At 44.5% G+C, this 16,021-nt stretch overlaps 1 protein-coding gene across 1 annotated transcript in view; it reads left to right on the forward strand.

Annotated features, from left to right (window-relative positions):
- The first annotated feature begins 5,288 nt into the window (after positions 1-5,288).
- SAMD12 (sterile alpha motif domain containing 12) overlaps positions 5,289-16,021 on the forward strand; it is a 378,413-nt gene continuing 367,680 nt past the window's right edge. The window contains exon 1 of the mRNA XM_032858433.1: positions 5,289-5,438. Within this exon, the coding sequence (XP_032714324.1) occupies positions 5,426-5,438 (13 nt within the window). The 5' untranslated portion in view covers positions 5,289-5,425. The remainder of the gene's footprint in view (positions 5,439-16,021) is intronic.

The raw sequence follows: 16,021 nt of genomic DNA on the forward strand, positions 1-16,021 counted from the left end.
TGAAGTTTCATTGGGGAGAATGTAGACCTAATCTTGACTGGGTGGTATATTCATGTGCTCTTTCAATCAGTCACCATTTATAAACACATGATACATGTATTATGTACTTATTACGTGGCAAACAGTACTAGTGGCCCAAACCTCAAAGGCGAGCAAAACCAGAGTCCACCCCTGTCCTCATGGAGCCAGTGGAAGCACTCACATTACTTCCGTGAAACCCGGTCTGAGTATCCCATCAAGGGAGCAGAGGGAATGGAGAGGACGCCCACATTCAAGGGGTTTGTTGCAAGAAGCCATGACAAGCCTCAGTGACAGGTCAAGGGAACATGTAATAGAGGAGAATGCCAAATATCTCTTCTCACCCAGGCATTTTGATCTCTATCCCCTTAATAAGATTGCTCAATAGAAGCTTCAGATTAGAATCTCTTGAAGTACTTGAAAAACTTGAAAAAAGGAAAAAAGTGCTAGGGATGGGAGTCCTACCTCCTGAGATTCTGATTTACTTTGTAAGCATTAAAATCATTATCTTGGGTGCCTGGGTGGCTCAGTGGGTTAAAGCCTCTGCCTTCAGCTCCGGTCATGATCTCAGGGTCCTGGGATCGAGTCCTGCATCAGGCTCTCTGCTCATCAGGGAGCCTGCTTCCCCACTCTTTCTCTCTGCCTGCCTCTCTACCTACTTGTGATCTCTGTCAAATAAATTTTAAAAAAATCTTTAAAATCATTATCTTTTAAATGTCCCCACCCCCAAAAATAGGTCTGCTGTGAATAGGATACATCCTGTATCAGTTTCGATTGCTGCATAAGAAATTAAACAAAATAACAAATAGAAAATAAGCAAATTTAGCAGCTTAAAGAAATATTGATTTACTAGCTCACAGTTCTGTAGCTCAGCGGAATGTGTGGGCTCACCTGTGTTCTCTGTTCAGGTTTTACAAGACTTAAATCAAGGTGTCGGGGGGGGGGGGGGGGGGGGTTGAATGTTTATCTGAAGCCTCTGGGGGAAGAACCCATTTCCAGGCTCATTCAAGTTGTTAGCAGAATCCAGTTCCTTATAACTATAGGACTGAGGCCCCCTTTTCTTTGCTGGCCGACTGCCAGGGGCCACCTGTATCCCTACTCACATGGCTCTCTCTTTAAAGGAGTAACCTATGTGTTGAGTCTTCCTCGTGCCTAGAATCTCTTTGAATTCCTCTTCTGCCCTCCCCTTTTGCTCCCAGTAGAAAATTCTTTCTTGATTGATTAAATTGGGCCCACCCAGATAATCTTCCATTTTTAAGATTTTAACATAATACAATCACAGGAAGAAAGACTCACTACATTCACTGGCTCAGGGGATTTTGGTATGGAATCCTGAGGGGGATTTTTAGAAATTCGGTCTACCATATGTGACCGAGATAATTGCCAGGCACTTAGTAGGTCCTCAAAGCATACTTGTTAAATGGAATGGAGTCAACTGTCACTTTACTGTGGCAAAGAAAGAGAAAGTATAGATGATCAAAGAGTAGCTCATAAATGGGTCATTTATCATGCTTAATTGTATCTAAGCATACATTACTTTTAAAAATTTTTATGGGAGTATCTCTTCCATGCATACACACACACGCACACACACACACACACACTCTTCCACAAATCAGATATAGATGGCCCAATACCTTTTCACAAACAGTATACATATGTGAAAACACCATGCAACTCAAGAATCACAACATCCCAGCATCTCAGATGCCCTCATGGGCTTTCTTTCCAGCTACTAACCATTCCCTGTTCTTATATTCCCCTTTCATACACTTAGGGGAACCCCTCTCCTGACTTATAATGCCATAGATTCATCTTGCCTGGTTTCGGAAATATAAATAAATAAATAAATAAATAAATAAAAATAGGTAGATAGAATCACACAATATATACTTTTGTCTGGCTTTTTTTGTTCAATGTTCTGCCTGTGTGTTGTGGTAGGCAGGCTCTAAGATAATCCCCCATGATCCCACCTGGTAACACTCATGGCCTCCCTTTGAGTAGCTTGCCTCTAACTAATAGAACATGAAAACATCGAGGGGATGGAAACATTGAGGGGATGGCATTTCTATGATTAGGTAACAAGAGGTTGTGACTTCCATCTTGCTAGCAAACTCTAGCCTTCTTAGCTTGTGTGCTTTGATGAAGCAGGCTTCCCTGTTGGAGAAGCTCTTGTGGCAAAGGAGTGAGGCTGGTCTCGGGCCAACAGCCAGCAAAGGACTGAAGCCCTCCGTCCTGAAGCCCTCCGTCCAACAGCCTGAGAGGAAGTGAATTCTGCCAGCTACCACGTGAACTTGAAAGCTTACCTTTCCCAAATTGAACGTTCATATGATGTTGGCCCACCAACACCTTCACTGAAGCCTGTAAAAGACCATGAAGCAGAAATCCCAGCTCAGCTGTGCCCAGATCTCTGTCCCACAGAAGTTGAGATCATAAACAGGTGTTACTTGAAGCCTCAATTTTGAGGTGATGTGTTACCATCAACAGATGCCTAATGGATCTGGTTTATCTGTGTTGTTGTATACAATTGTAATTCATTCATTTTCATTACTTTATAGTAGGAGTTGGTAAAACTTTTTTCTGTAAGGGACAGACAGGAGATATTTTAGGTGTTTCTGGCCAAAAAGCAAAACTGAAGTTATTATGTAGCTGCTTCTATATAATTTTCACATGTCACAAGATATTCTTTCCCCTCCCAACCACTTAAACATGTAAAAACCATACTTAACTCATGAACAAGACACAGAAAGGCAGTACGCCATATTGGGTCCATAGGCCATAGTTTGCTAACCTGTACAGTATGGGGTGGTTTGTTTAAACCACAATTCATTAATCTATTGTTGAACACGTGGGCTGTTTCCAGTTTGTGGCTATGACAAATAATGTAGCCACGAACATTCCTGTATAGGTCTTTTGGAAACATGTATACATCTGCCTTCTACATACCCTCACAAGGGAACTGCTGCATCACATTATTAATAATATCACATTAAATAAGCATTATTTAGCTTAATATGCCAAATGGCTTTCCAAAGTGGTTGTATCGATTTGCCCCCCACCAGCAGGATTCATGAGTCTTTGCTGCTCCACAGTCTTGCCAAGACTTGGTATTTTCTGTCTTTTCCTTTTGGCGATTCTAGTGAGAACTTTTTCATCCTATCCCCAGGTGATCAGTCAGAATTGAAAGCCCCAACTTAATTTCTCCTTATCCTTTATTAGGTTAAGCCATGTGATACTGCTCTATTTCTACATTTAAAAAAAAATTCAATATTGGCTATTTCTTATGGCTAAACTAATATTTCCTTCACATCTCATTTACATTTATACTAAAAATGAAATTCTAACTAGAATGCACATCAACTGGGAAGGATCTAAAAGATGTGAACTGAAATAAAGTTTTTTAAATTAAAAATGGATTTCAGTGACTTACATTTTAGTATCACCCAGATCCTTAAAAGCTTGAAGACAGACCAATGCTTTTCATTTTCATTGCACATGAAAATCACCTGCGGGTTTTTAAAATTTAAGTGTCCCTATCCAAACATTCAGAAATCCGGATTCTGTGAGATTAAGATGAGGTTAAGAATATGTGTTTGTAAAAGGTTAGTGGACCGAGAAGGTCAAGAATCATCGCTTTGCTGGTCCCTTGGCTTTCTTTTACAAATGTTTTATCTAAGAAAAGACTTCTATGAGAGGGGATAGAAAGCACCTGGATTTCAGTTCCTTCCAGATGGTTATGAATTAGATTGGAAAAATTATTTTATCCGTGGCAAATACCCATTGTGTCTCACTGAAGAGGTCTCAGACTACTTTACCAAGGATGGAAGCTTTGGGTTTGATTTGCACACAGCTTTATGGACACACAGTTAAAATATCACTGATGGCATTTAAATAGTTAGACACAGGTATTTTTAAAAGCACCCAGACACAGCCACATTACCCAATCATAGTAGGATTAGGCACATACTTAGTGACCAGAAAAACAGTGGTGCATGTACACACTCAAAAACAGAATTATTTTTTTTTTTTAAATTTATGACCGGGACAAAATCTAAGTGGTTATCTTTATGGGAAGAATCAAATCTTTGTACTTCCTTATTTTCCAGAGTAGTTCTTATAAATATATATATTTTGGGGTTGGGGAGATTATATATATATATGCAAGGAGGTGCAAGGAGGTAGAAGAGCTGGGTGCGGACTGGAAGTGGCGCCATTCGAATTTCCAAGCTCGAGGCCTTTAAAAGACTTACTACAGCCCTGAGTCGGATTTTTCGCCCAAGACCATCCCCTTAGCTCTACCAGCCATAACGCCATCTGCATTTCCTCGTGCAAGGAGAAAAAAAAAAAAAGTTTGGGAACTTCATTTTTATCAGTGTTTACCAGCTCTGGAATTCTATTGCCTTCCACGTGATTCTTTCTCCTGTCTGCCTACAGCACCCCCAATGCCCGGAGTTAGGACACAGGGTCAGAAGTTGAAAGAACACGCATTCTTAGGCACTGTTAATGATTAGGCCCTATCACAGACCGTCAATGGGCTTCCAGTCCAAACAAGCTGAAAGCCTCCTAGTTGGGAAGCAAGACAGCTTTCCATCATCAGGCATCCTCAGGTGGGATCCGGTTCCTAGGTTTGGTTCCTAACAACCCCTTGAGGATAATGCCCGTTCGGGATTTTTAAGCCATCGCCCACCCATTTTAGGTGTTCATCCACCTGCGCCACCTGGAGGGTCAGAGGACAGCTTTATCACCTGGCGGCATTCTCCGGAACTCCGAGAATCCCAGGGCGCTGAGGGAACAACTTTCTATCACACCTTGTGCAGCGGCTCTCTGGCCCAGAGGGGGGAACCATAGCCAGCTGGTGGATCTGCTCTCCTCCCTAAATGGTTAGCCAAACAGCCGGCGAATAAGCCCAGAAGATCCCACCGACGCTGCCGCCTCCAGCCCTCCGCACAAGCCCTACCTGGCGCTTACCCGCTTCCAACTGCCGGCGAAGAGCTCAATCTCGGGTCTCTATTCAGCGCCGAACGGAGCCCAGCGCAGGGCAGCTTGGGAAATGTAGTCCCGGCCACGTCCCGGGCTCGCCGGCTTCGCCCACGAGGCCCCCCGAGGAGGGATTATTCTACCTGAGCCGGCTGCAGCCAGATCTGCGGTCCGAGTGTGGAGAAGGGGCCGTCCCCCGAGGAGGATTCGGGGTGCTCTCCCGGATCGGAGGGAAGGAGGGAACTACACTTCCCAGTCCGCCCTGCGCGGAGCCGGAGCCGGCAGCCTCGCTTTGCGTGACCGCGGCAGGTTGGTCCTAGAGCAGATGAGCGCAGAATATTTAGGCGAGAGCGCGAGGAGGGGGGAGCGCGGGGCAGGAGGAGTATCTCGGCCGAGAAAATTATGCATGCGTTAGGGAAGCTCTGAGAGAATGGCTGTGGAAGGTAAGGGACGCTTGGGCATTTTAAGCTCCCTCTTAACCCGCGCACCCCAGACACACATCCCTGATGAATCCTGGGGAACGTGGGGAGGAGAGGAAAGAGGGTGGTGGCGAGCGGGCCCTTTCTTCCTACACCTCTTGGCACTCACCTGAGCCACGGAAGGCCAGTAGGCGCTTTCTTCAGTTGCTTTGGAAAGACATGTAGGTGCGCAGCACTTTGGGGTTGGAGGCGAAGAGTACCCCTAATGCGACACGGTGTACTGGAAATGGGAAAGCCGGAGAGACCGGCATGAGGTCTCAGCCCCGAGGTGCCCCTTTCGCTGTCCCCTTGCACTGGAGGTGGCTGGGTGGCCACGGAGCTGGGGATACTGGTTTTGCCCCCCACACGTGGGAGAGGACCCCAGCCAGGTGCGTCATCGGGAAGCATGGTCTTCGATTGGGTCCAGGACCCCTGTAGTGCGCACCCGGCAGCGGAGCAGCAGATGTACTCAGAGGGTGGAGGTGACCCTACACCTGTCTCTGTTTGTACGACCATCCCGGGGTTAGCAAAGTTTACAGAAAAGAAATGGAATCCGCCAGGAATTAAAAAGAACAACCAGTCCCTTCCATGTGGGTGAATCCTTTTCTTCCAAGACCACCTTCCTCTCTTCTAATATAATTTTAGCCCCTGGCTTTGCAGTTTTGGCTCTATAATACTGTCTCCTCTGAACCTCCTGGGTGAAAGCAGGGGCAGGAGGTTTGTGAGGGATCCCACGTTTTCCTTTCAGATTCTTGTTCCCTTGGAACAGACTTTTTTTGTGGAGGGTAGTTTATGGCGGGGGGGGGGGGTGTGGATATGTGGGCCAGATGTGTTTGCGGTGTCAAATTAGTGGTCAAACTGTGCCTGAATGATAAAATGCAATAATCCTGGGACTGAAGGAGAACCTACAGTTTCCCCCAGAGTTATGGCTCCTGAGTGTGGCTCAGGTAAGAGGGGAACTGGGGCAGGAAAAAGAGGGCATGCTTGCCAGTGCATCTGGCTCCTTGCCAAGGGGAAATGAGCCTGTTCCTTGTAGGCTAGAGGCAAGAGGGAACCTCAAGGCTTGCTTTCCTCTCCCCTCCCTGCCCCAAACGAGAGCAACTGAACTACTCCGACTCCTGCTCTCATTATAATTACTTAACCATCTGAAGTAGTAACAACCCAGTATTTTTCTGTTCAGTACCTTAACTCAAAAAACTGTTGCCTTTGGGCTGAGGTTCAGAGCGCCCTAGATGGCTACTTTTAGTTATATTTACATCTATGGTTTTTATATGTCTGTAACAGACATGGCTTTGAAAAAAAAATAGACAAAGATGTTTCTAAGTTTTCGCTACTGTGCAAATGTAATATTAAGGTGAGAATCTGGCTTTCTGCATCGTTACAGTTGATGGTAAGTGAAACAAGACTTCAGATGAGTGGAAAAAAGATAAAAAAGATGAAGTTCATCCTGAGCTTCAGGCCAAAGTTAGGTTGACCTGCGGTACCCCTTCTGCCTCACCCTTAAGATGACCTTGATTATCCTCTCTTCTCTGCACTTTTCTGTGTTCCCAAGTGAGGGACACTCCCACTGGTTGCAAGTCCGCGGTGTATTTGAAAACCATTTCCTGTTCACTGTAAGAAGTATAAAATTAGTCATATTTCTTGTCTGATGGGTTATTATACGAGCAAAGGCAGACCTTGTGAGAAAACAAGAGCTTTGGAATGAAGTACACGTAGACTGCAGAGGCTTTTTTTTTTTTTTTTTTTTTTTTAATCCTAGAGACTTTTTGGTTCAAGTGCTTGTCTCTGATAAACAGGAGAACCTGAGTCTGAATCACAATGAGGTCTCAACTCCAGGACTGAAGGGAGTCGTTTAAACTTCGACTGCAGAGAGGATTCCCTAGCTCTGTTTTTGCAAAGGCAGTTTGCTCAGGCTAGATTGGGCACTTCTTGGCTACTCACCTGATATTTCAAAAGGCTCAGGAAAACTTCCAACCCTGTCTCAACCCATTGTTCCCTCTGCTTTCCCAGCTCTCTGCCCTAGTCTGTGGGAGGTACCTTCTGCACTAAATGTCCTTAGTACTGGTGCTTACACCTATTTTAACATTTCCATATTTAATCTCTCACTAGACTATAAGCCCTTTGGAGTTGGGACCTTGTACTTTTTGACTTTATATTCCCAGCCCCTAGCACAGTACCTGACCCATAGTATGTTCTCAGTAAATGCTTACGGAATGTATGGGAAATATTTCATGGCCACTTTTGTAACTGACTCCGTAGGTGTGCACGGGGCTTTCTTAGGAGCCCATGTGCTGTAAAATAAGGGACTTCGGAGAAATTTGAAGGTAGGGGAGATTTTTTAAAGGAAGCGCCCCTCCAGTTTTTTTGTCCTTGTGTTTGAAGAATCTTTTAGAGCAGGAGTTCTCCTCTGCGGGGTAACAGTCCTCCACGCGTGGGATTGGGATGTTTTCGGGCTGCTGTTGGTATTTTTTTTGTCCATGGGCCAGGGATGCTGTATGTCCCTCCACGCATGGCCATCCCATACAAAGTACACAACCCAAAACCAAGTTAACCAGCGGTGTCCTTAAGTTTGTTAAGAAACACTGATTCAGAGAAGGAATTTGGCTGGAGGAACTGGAATTGGAAATTGGGTACATGTTACTTAACATCTGAACTTTAGTTTCTGCATCTGGGAAAAAAGGATGCACTACTGATAACTTCCCAGGGATGTTGGGAAGAATTAATAAAGGAGAGGGCTTCTGGGGGAATGCTACGAACATAGATCCTCAGTAAATGTTTTTGTACTCCCATCCTTCTTAACAAAACAAACAAACAAACAAAAAAAAACAAAAAGGAAACAAAAACCTTTACTATTTGTCATGTTTTGTATTCTGAATTTTCACTTATTCATACAAGCCTAATTAGCAAAATAGAAGGTTTTTTTTTAATCATGTGTAACCTGTTTAAGTAAGCTTGACCTTGTGTTAAGTGTAACGTGTTAAAAGTAGTAAAAGTGTTAAGAACAAATAGAGAGCTCATTCATTTTGTTAAACCTATAGCCTTGAGTTTAAGATGACAAAGAGGTGCCCTTTGTTTTATGGCTACCCTGGTTTATACTTTCTTCTCTGAAATTAATTACAGTATCTTGTTTCTATTCCCTAGCGTGGCAGTGAGCCATGCCTCCCCTTTACGGGCAGCTGGGCAGTTTAGAGTCCTGCTTTCCATACCTAGAGCCCCTGGTCCCCATTCAGGTTGGGATTATGTTTACATCCATTGTCTTTTTTTAAAAAACCATTGTATTTTAGTAAACTACCCCAAATAGCTGGGATAATTAGGACCACTAGAGAGGAGGTGGCATGCAGAAACCACAGAGTAATCCGTTCTCCATGGACAGCTTGTGTAGATGATTGTGTCCATAGGTGATGTTTAACAGAAATGGATTGCATTGTTACACAAGAAGAGGAAAAAAGTGGACTCCTCAGGGACCGTGTTGTATTCATCTCTGTATTCGGGGACTGGTGCTTGGCAATGATTGTTTCCTGAGTGGAGTATAGATGCCCTGAAGCAAGAGAACCGTATTCCTACTCCTTGTTCACATTTCCTTCTCTTCTTGCTTCATCTTCAGAGCTGCATCAGCAGAGTGGGGTGGATAAACATTGGTGTGTCCTGTTTCTACTCCAGATCTCATAGACTAGTCTCTCTCATGTGGGATAAAAATGATTTCCAAGTTGGAGCACTCCATCTCCCCAAGGATTTCAAATGGAAGGCAGTGTGCTGTAGATGACAGATCTGCGTTAAGGAATCTGAACTTTCCATCCTAAATGAACACATGGGCTATCAAATGGCCTCGAAGTCACTTAAGGCTCAGGTTTTAGAGTTTTTCCTCCTGTAAAAGAGAAAAATCAAAACAAAACCCTGCCTGTCACCAAGATATTATAAGGATACATAAGAGCGGCTGGGGGAGAGGGCAAACGAGCTGGTCAAACACACATAGGAAAGAGAAGAAGTTGTCAGTAAAGGCTCTCCACCCCACTTGAATTCAGAACTGAGTCACAGAGACTCGTGATGGAATATGAAAGTGACATCTTTTTTTTTTTTTTTTTAAGAATTTGTTTATTTGTCAGAGAGCATATGTGGGCAGAGTGGCAGGAAGAGGGAGAGGGAGAAGCAGACCCCTTGCTGAGCAGGGAGCCTGATGTGAGGCTCAATCCCAGAACCCTAGGATCATGACCCGAGCCAAAGGCAGCCACTTAACCAACTGAGCCACCCAGGTGCTCCAAAAGTGTTTTCTTTATTTCAAGACTCCATGGGTTTTTGTTTTTGTTTGTTGTGTGGATTTGGATTGGATGAGAAAAGCAGACTTGCTAATATAGTTCCCAAGCAGAGCCCTTGCCCCTCCTAGGAGTTGCTGCTCCTGTAACAGCCTGGGGAGCGGGGAGACCAAGGGCATCTACAGCAGGCAGGTGGGACGCAAAGGGAAGGAGAGAGGCCAGAGCCGCGTGTGCTTTGTTCCTTTCCCTAGACCTGCATGTCAGTAATTGTCTCCTCTTCTGAACCTAATTACCCGTGAGGGAGTGGAGAGAGACTGGAAGGATCCACATGGTTTTCCCTCCTGTGAAGCCTGGAGCAAGGAGGGCTCAGAGCTAGCCTACTGGCATTTTTCTAACTACGACTCCTTCTTGAGAACATTGTGTGTGATCCTCTCTGCAACTTGGTGGTCTGGTGCTGTGTGCGGGTAGGCACTGTGCCTTCGGCCTGGCCCATGGTGGACCCTTCATGAAGCTTGTTGGATGAATGAGGAGAAGAGAACTAATGGGTAGATGATAGATGCTTCTGATTCCTCCAGTAGCCCCTTGGACCCCTGAGCGAACTCCCACCTGTGTTCACCTGCGGAGTAGGAGCCAAAGAAGCAGTGGGCGTGTAGACCCGTTTCCCTGACGGGCCCTTACTGTGCATCATGATGTTATCGTTGAACTAGCTGCCGCCCCATTCTCTTTCACTTCACTTATCACCAATGGGTCTTTTTTCTTATTTCTTTATTTACCATCCCCCCAACTTAATTTTGTCCTCTGGGACATAAGATCGGACTTTCCTGTACCAACAACTTCTATGAGTCACGTTGTTTTACGACCTGAGCATGGTGACCGGAAGCCTGTCATCGAAAATTCCTGGCCAGTGTGAGAAGCAGGGCCTCAAGCCCCTGCCTGCATGCTTTCCGGGGCCGTGGTTCCTGCCACTCCCCTCGCTTCCTGGGGACCTCTCACCCATCCAAGCAGGGCCTCAGTTTAGTCCTGCTCTTGCATTGCCTGGCCTCCTCTCTTCTGTCTTGCTGTATGTACTCTTAAGCCAGAAGAAACAAGGGTTGGTGCTCCCAAGGGGAGGCTGCGTAGCCCTTTGCTGCCATAACTGTTCTGTTATGCTGAGTCACAGTACATGCTGTGCTGACCTGCACGGGAGGGGCAGCCCAGGGTGGGAAGCCGGTGCTTGACCTCCAGGAAAGGTGCCATGCTGTGCATTTGACTAGAAGGGTGGGCAATTGCAAACTCTTCTGCTGGCATTCATATAAGTTTTGTATTTCTGTTCATAGGCAATAGAACACAGTCTGGGTGCAGGGAACTCTACTAGATTTGGGGGGGGGGGTTGGGAGTCTAATCAGGAAGGGAGCTCAGCCCTTTCTGTACCTCCCCGTCATTCCTTTGCTGAAGGCGACCAAGAAGCAGATTAGGTGGAATGATAGAAGTGCTAAGTAGAAGCACAAGCAGCCTTACGTGGGAGTTCTGAGAAGAAATGGAGCATTTAGTTCTGAGCCGGATGGGATAGCCTAACCAAGGGAGGAGCGTTCGCATGAGCTTTGGACCAGGATATTGATGGGTGGGGAATGGCAGAAGGCATAAAACTGTGGTGCATGTAGAATACATTCTACCTAATGGATTTTTTCCCCCCAAAGTCCCAGTATTGTGGTTCTTTAGCCCTTTATGGGCAGGAAAGTGAATGAGGATGCTCCTAAGTCATTTCTGGTACATTCCTTCTCCTGTGGGCTCTATTATCTGCTTGGCCAAACCTCAGCACTCCCCACAGCCCAGTTGGATCTTGCATATGGTCCTTCCAAAGGCACAGGAGCAAGCAAGGGAAGGAAGCTGCTCTCTTGTAAATCAAGCTGATTTCTCCCCAATTTTCCGAAGTGGAATGTAGCAGCACTCCCAGCTCTGAGCTGGCTCATGAGAGCAAACTTGGCTATATTTAGTCTGGTTTTTCTAAAGTGTGGGTGCAAGAAGCTGCTGGCACAGCTTGCCTCCCCGAGTGAAGAGTACAAAGGGGTGGCAACTGTTGGGTGACAGGGGCGGCTGCCTGCCTGCCTTCAGACTTTTTCCAAGGGTGCTGAGGCTGGGAGGAGCCAGCTGCCAAGTTCAGCATTTTGCTCCTCGCCTGCCCTTGCTGCTATGTTTGGTGGTTTTCTGCCCAGGAAAACAACCAGGTCTGCAGTGACTTGGACGGATGTTTGTGATCCTGGGGTGGGAAGCCTCCGCTCTGGTTCACGTGGAGAGCTGGGGCCGGAACGGGCTGAGGCCGGCTTGTGTCTCCCCATGAGGGCTGGGGCTGTCTTTAAATGGACAAGCTCTGCAGCGAGACTGGGTGTGAACCCCAGCTCTGCCGAGGACCTGGGTAATTCACTGAGCAGCTCTGAGACCTTTTCACTTATTTAGGAAATGGGAATATTAATAGTAATGACCTCCTAGGTACATAAAGAGCATTACATTGGAGGGCCGGTTCTGGTAATTGCTCAGTAAACACTTGGGCATTGTTAGACAACATGAGGGCAATGTTGTCTCCTCCCTGCCTTACTTAAAAAGTATCTGAGTCGTTTTCATGGCCTCGTAGTGTACTGTCCGGTGTTGTAGTAGATGCTCCGTGATGGAAGGTAGGTTTTCTGAGTTGGTAAGACCAACAAAATGTCATTAGTAAAATATGAGGCATTCTCACTTTTAATGTATTATTTGATTATCTGATTCCCTGCAGTAATGAGACCGAAGAGGGACGTAAAAGTTATACCAGGAGTATATTCACTAGAAGTTCATCACTTAAACGGTTCTCCACCGCCCCCCCCCCCCCCGGAAAAACTTTCTTGCCACTTAACAGCTGCTATTTTATCGGCAGGGCTCTGTAATGGTCTGATAACCCCGAGCCATACGATAAGTAAATTGATTGCAAAGCAGAATAGCAGAATTTCAGATCTTGCAAAAGAAAATTTCAGGCACTCCATGAAATTGACATCGGGTCAGAGCTGTATGATTCTGTTTGTTTTCCAGAGAAGGTATGGCTGGGTTAGGCCGCATAACCCTTAAAAAAGATCATAAGCTAAGATGGTGATTGATAGGTACCAAAGAACAGTATTGGGATCATCTAAGGATTAAGAAGTTTTTGGTGAATATTGATGCCCTAATATATTTTGGGGAGAAAAAGTAGGTCTATATAAATAGGCTCTAAAGGGTCAAATGTAAAATGAAAAATGTTTTGTTCTGATAGAAATCTTACAGAAGTTACATAACAGAAAAATGGATTCTTTTTGTCTAAGAATTAACACACAGTGAAATCATAATTTAAATTTGGTTAAATAGATTTTAAAAACTCTGTTTCTCCTGAGATAAAATATTTGAACTATTTCAGGGTTTTGAAACTAGAGTCCCTATTTCAAATGTTCTCTTTTGTTCTATATTGATAAGTTAAGAAATTTAAAATTTGAGTTATTTAGGTATCATTTACATACTATAGAACGCACCTTTTGTAGCCCTTTGCATTTTGACAAATGTAATGTATTCAATCTTAACACCATTACAATCATATTTAATTCCTATACCCCAAAATGTTTCCTTGTGCCTCTTTCTAGTTACCTTTCACCCACAGCCCCTGACAACCACTGCTAAGTTCAGTACTTGCACTCCTATCTTTTTCAGAATGTCCTGTAAATGATATACTATATTGACATTCGAGTCTGGCTTCTTTTACTCATGCAATGTACTTGAGGTATCCCCTTATTGTTGGACGCTTCCATTCAGTCCTTTTCATTACTTAGTAGTAGTCCACTGAATGTACATACCACTGGTTATCCATTCACCAGTTGAAGTACATTTGGGTTGTTTCCAGTTTACATTAAATTTGGAAAACCACTGTAAATAGTTTTTGCGTGAACATGTCTCTCTCATATAAAGAGGTAGGAGTGAGGTTTTTGAGCCCTGTAGTAAATGTGTTTTAACTTTATAAGGAACTGCCAAACTGTATTTTAGAGTTATTATGCCTCACACATAATACTGGGCCAAATTTTCCTCAATTTGGATTTTCTCTGTATTGACAAGTCATTGATAATGAGGATCTCACAAAAATAAGGGAATTACATCAAGGGGTAGAGTTTAGGCATTTGGATAGGGTTAGGAAGAAGTAGCTTTCTGGAGGTGGGCTTTTGGTGCTGCCTTTTACAAGAGTATAGTATGGCTTTGAAGATATACACCCTTGGTTTCTACCTTAGTCCAGATCTCAAGCATGGATATGGCCTAGAAATGCCACTGGCTTTGTATCCAAAAGCAAGCTGTTAACAAATTCTTAGGTTACTTACTATAGAATGAACTTTTCTTAAACCCTGGATATTGAGTCCTTGTTGTCAAATAAGGAAAGAAACCCAGATGAGGAAAGGCTCACCTTGGAGAAAGGCAAGAGTGTGAGGAGAGGAAAGGGAAGACCATGTTTGAGTCCACCGAAGAGGAGCCTACCTGGGTGGAGTAGGGCACAAACTTACCTGTCCCTGCAGGAATTTGGCCTTATTTTCCAAGGGGAGTCATGAACTCCATTTTGTGAAACCTTAGGTTAGCGGACTGTTTCTAGTGTGATTGAAATTTTGAGAAGGGCAGGGGCCAGAGGCTGGTTTTGCAGCTGTGTGCCATTCTGATTTAGAATTGGGTCTTTCATTAGCTAACCCTTTATGTAGTGGGAGCAATGCTTGTTTCACTTGCAAAGACTACATTTTATCTGGTCTCAAACAGGGTGTAAGTCCTGACCGCAGAATTGTTTCCAAGCACGAACCATAATCTTGGAGGTATCCTTTGGATATTCACACGCTAGGATTTCCACTAGGATTTTTCCACCAGTCCACGTAACTGTGGCATAGAGTACTTGAATCTGGGATTGCTGCAGAATTACTATATGTGTGTGCATTACATGGGGGTGAAAATGTTGCTAACCTGACTTCAGTAGATGTACTTTGCACTTGATTTTTATCTCAAGTTTGTATTGCCCCTTTGATGACCAATTACTTATAGGTGTAGGAGAGAGCAACCAGTCACCAAGAAGTGGAGGTGGGGTGTCCCAGCTCTTGGCCTTGGTGAGTTAGTAGGTGTGTGTCAGAGTGTCGTGGTGCCCGAGCTCTTGCTTTCTCTTTCTCTTTTCTGTTTTCTGAGAACAGTTAACTTTTTGATGTCAGGATGCTTAATACTTTGGTGTGGATAAACTGGGATGGACCATTTGTGTTGGAGTTACTGAGGAAGTGTGTGTGGGTATAGCATTTATTTCAGTAGCTTGCAATGTTTTTTACATTCAGAAATTTTTTTTTTTAAAGATTTTATTTATTTATTTGACAGAGATCACAAGTAGGCAGAGAGGCAGCCAGAGAGAGGAGGAAGCAGGTTCCCCAGTGAGCAGAGAGCCCGACGTGGGGGCTTGATCCCAGGACCCTGGGATTAAGACCTGAGCCGAAGGCAGAGGCTTTAACCCATTGAGCCACCCAGGTGCCCCAACATTCACAAATATTTATCAAGCAATTCCTAATGGTTGAGTTTAACAGTCCTCATAATGGCTGGGTAATCCTCTGAAAAGCAGGTGTACTGGACCTTGACCTCTTTTTAGGTCTTTCTTTCATGATAACATTTTCCTGGGACACTTCATGACACCCGCATTCCTAATCCCCTCCCTTGGGTGTGTTGTTGTTGTTTTGGTAAAACACACCTGGGGCCCTGAATTAAATATGTGCCCCAAGTCATTCTTACTAAACACATTGGGGAGACACTGAGAGAAGGGCAGGGTTCTTGATTTTCTCTTAGGATCTTAGATTATTAATCCCTTTACAACTGTATGTATAATTTGTGTGTGGACATTATGTGTATTTTTCACTGGGAAAAAGACTGGGGCTTCCACTCTGTTCTCACAGAGGCTAGGGATGAGTAATATAAGCCCTAGGAGAACATGCATTTGACTTTTCGGATACATCTTCAGCGCCTACAGCTGTGTCTGACACAAGGAAGGCACATGCTTATTGAGAAAACAAGATAGCTAATGTTATTTTGTGCCTACTCTGAGCGAGGTTCTTGGTGTCTGTTCTAAACCTCAGTTTCCATAATGCAGGGGGATGGGTGGTTTTCCCATCCAATAGTTGAGGGAATTTAGGTCCAGAGAAGATATGTAATTTCCCCCAGGCCACACAGCTAATTTGTGATAGAACCAGGCTTTGTTGCCAAATTTGCCGTATTTCAGAGTCCTTTTTCGCTGTACTATGTTGCTTTCTGGTTCCCTTCTAGTTCAGTAGGTTGGCTCTAGTTTACTAGCTC

The sequence above is a fragment of the Lontra canadensis genome, unplaced genomic scaffold (genome assembly GCF_010015895.1).
Source record: "Lontra canadensis isolate GAN:19392208 unplaced genomic scaffold, GSC_riverotter_1.0 scaffold15, whole genome shotgun sequence".
Lineage (NCBI taxonomy): Eukaryota > Metazoa > Chordata > Mammalia > Carnivora > Mustelidae > Lontra > Lontra canadensis.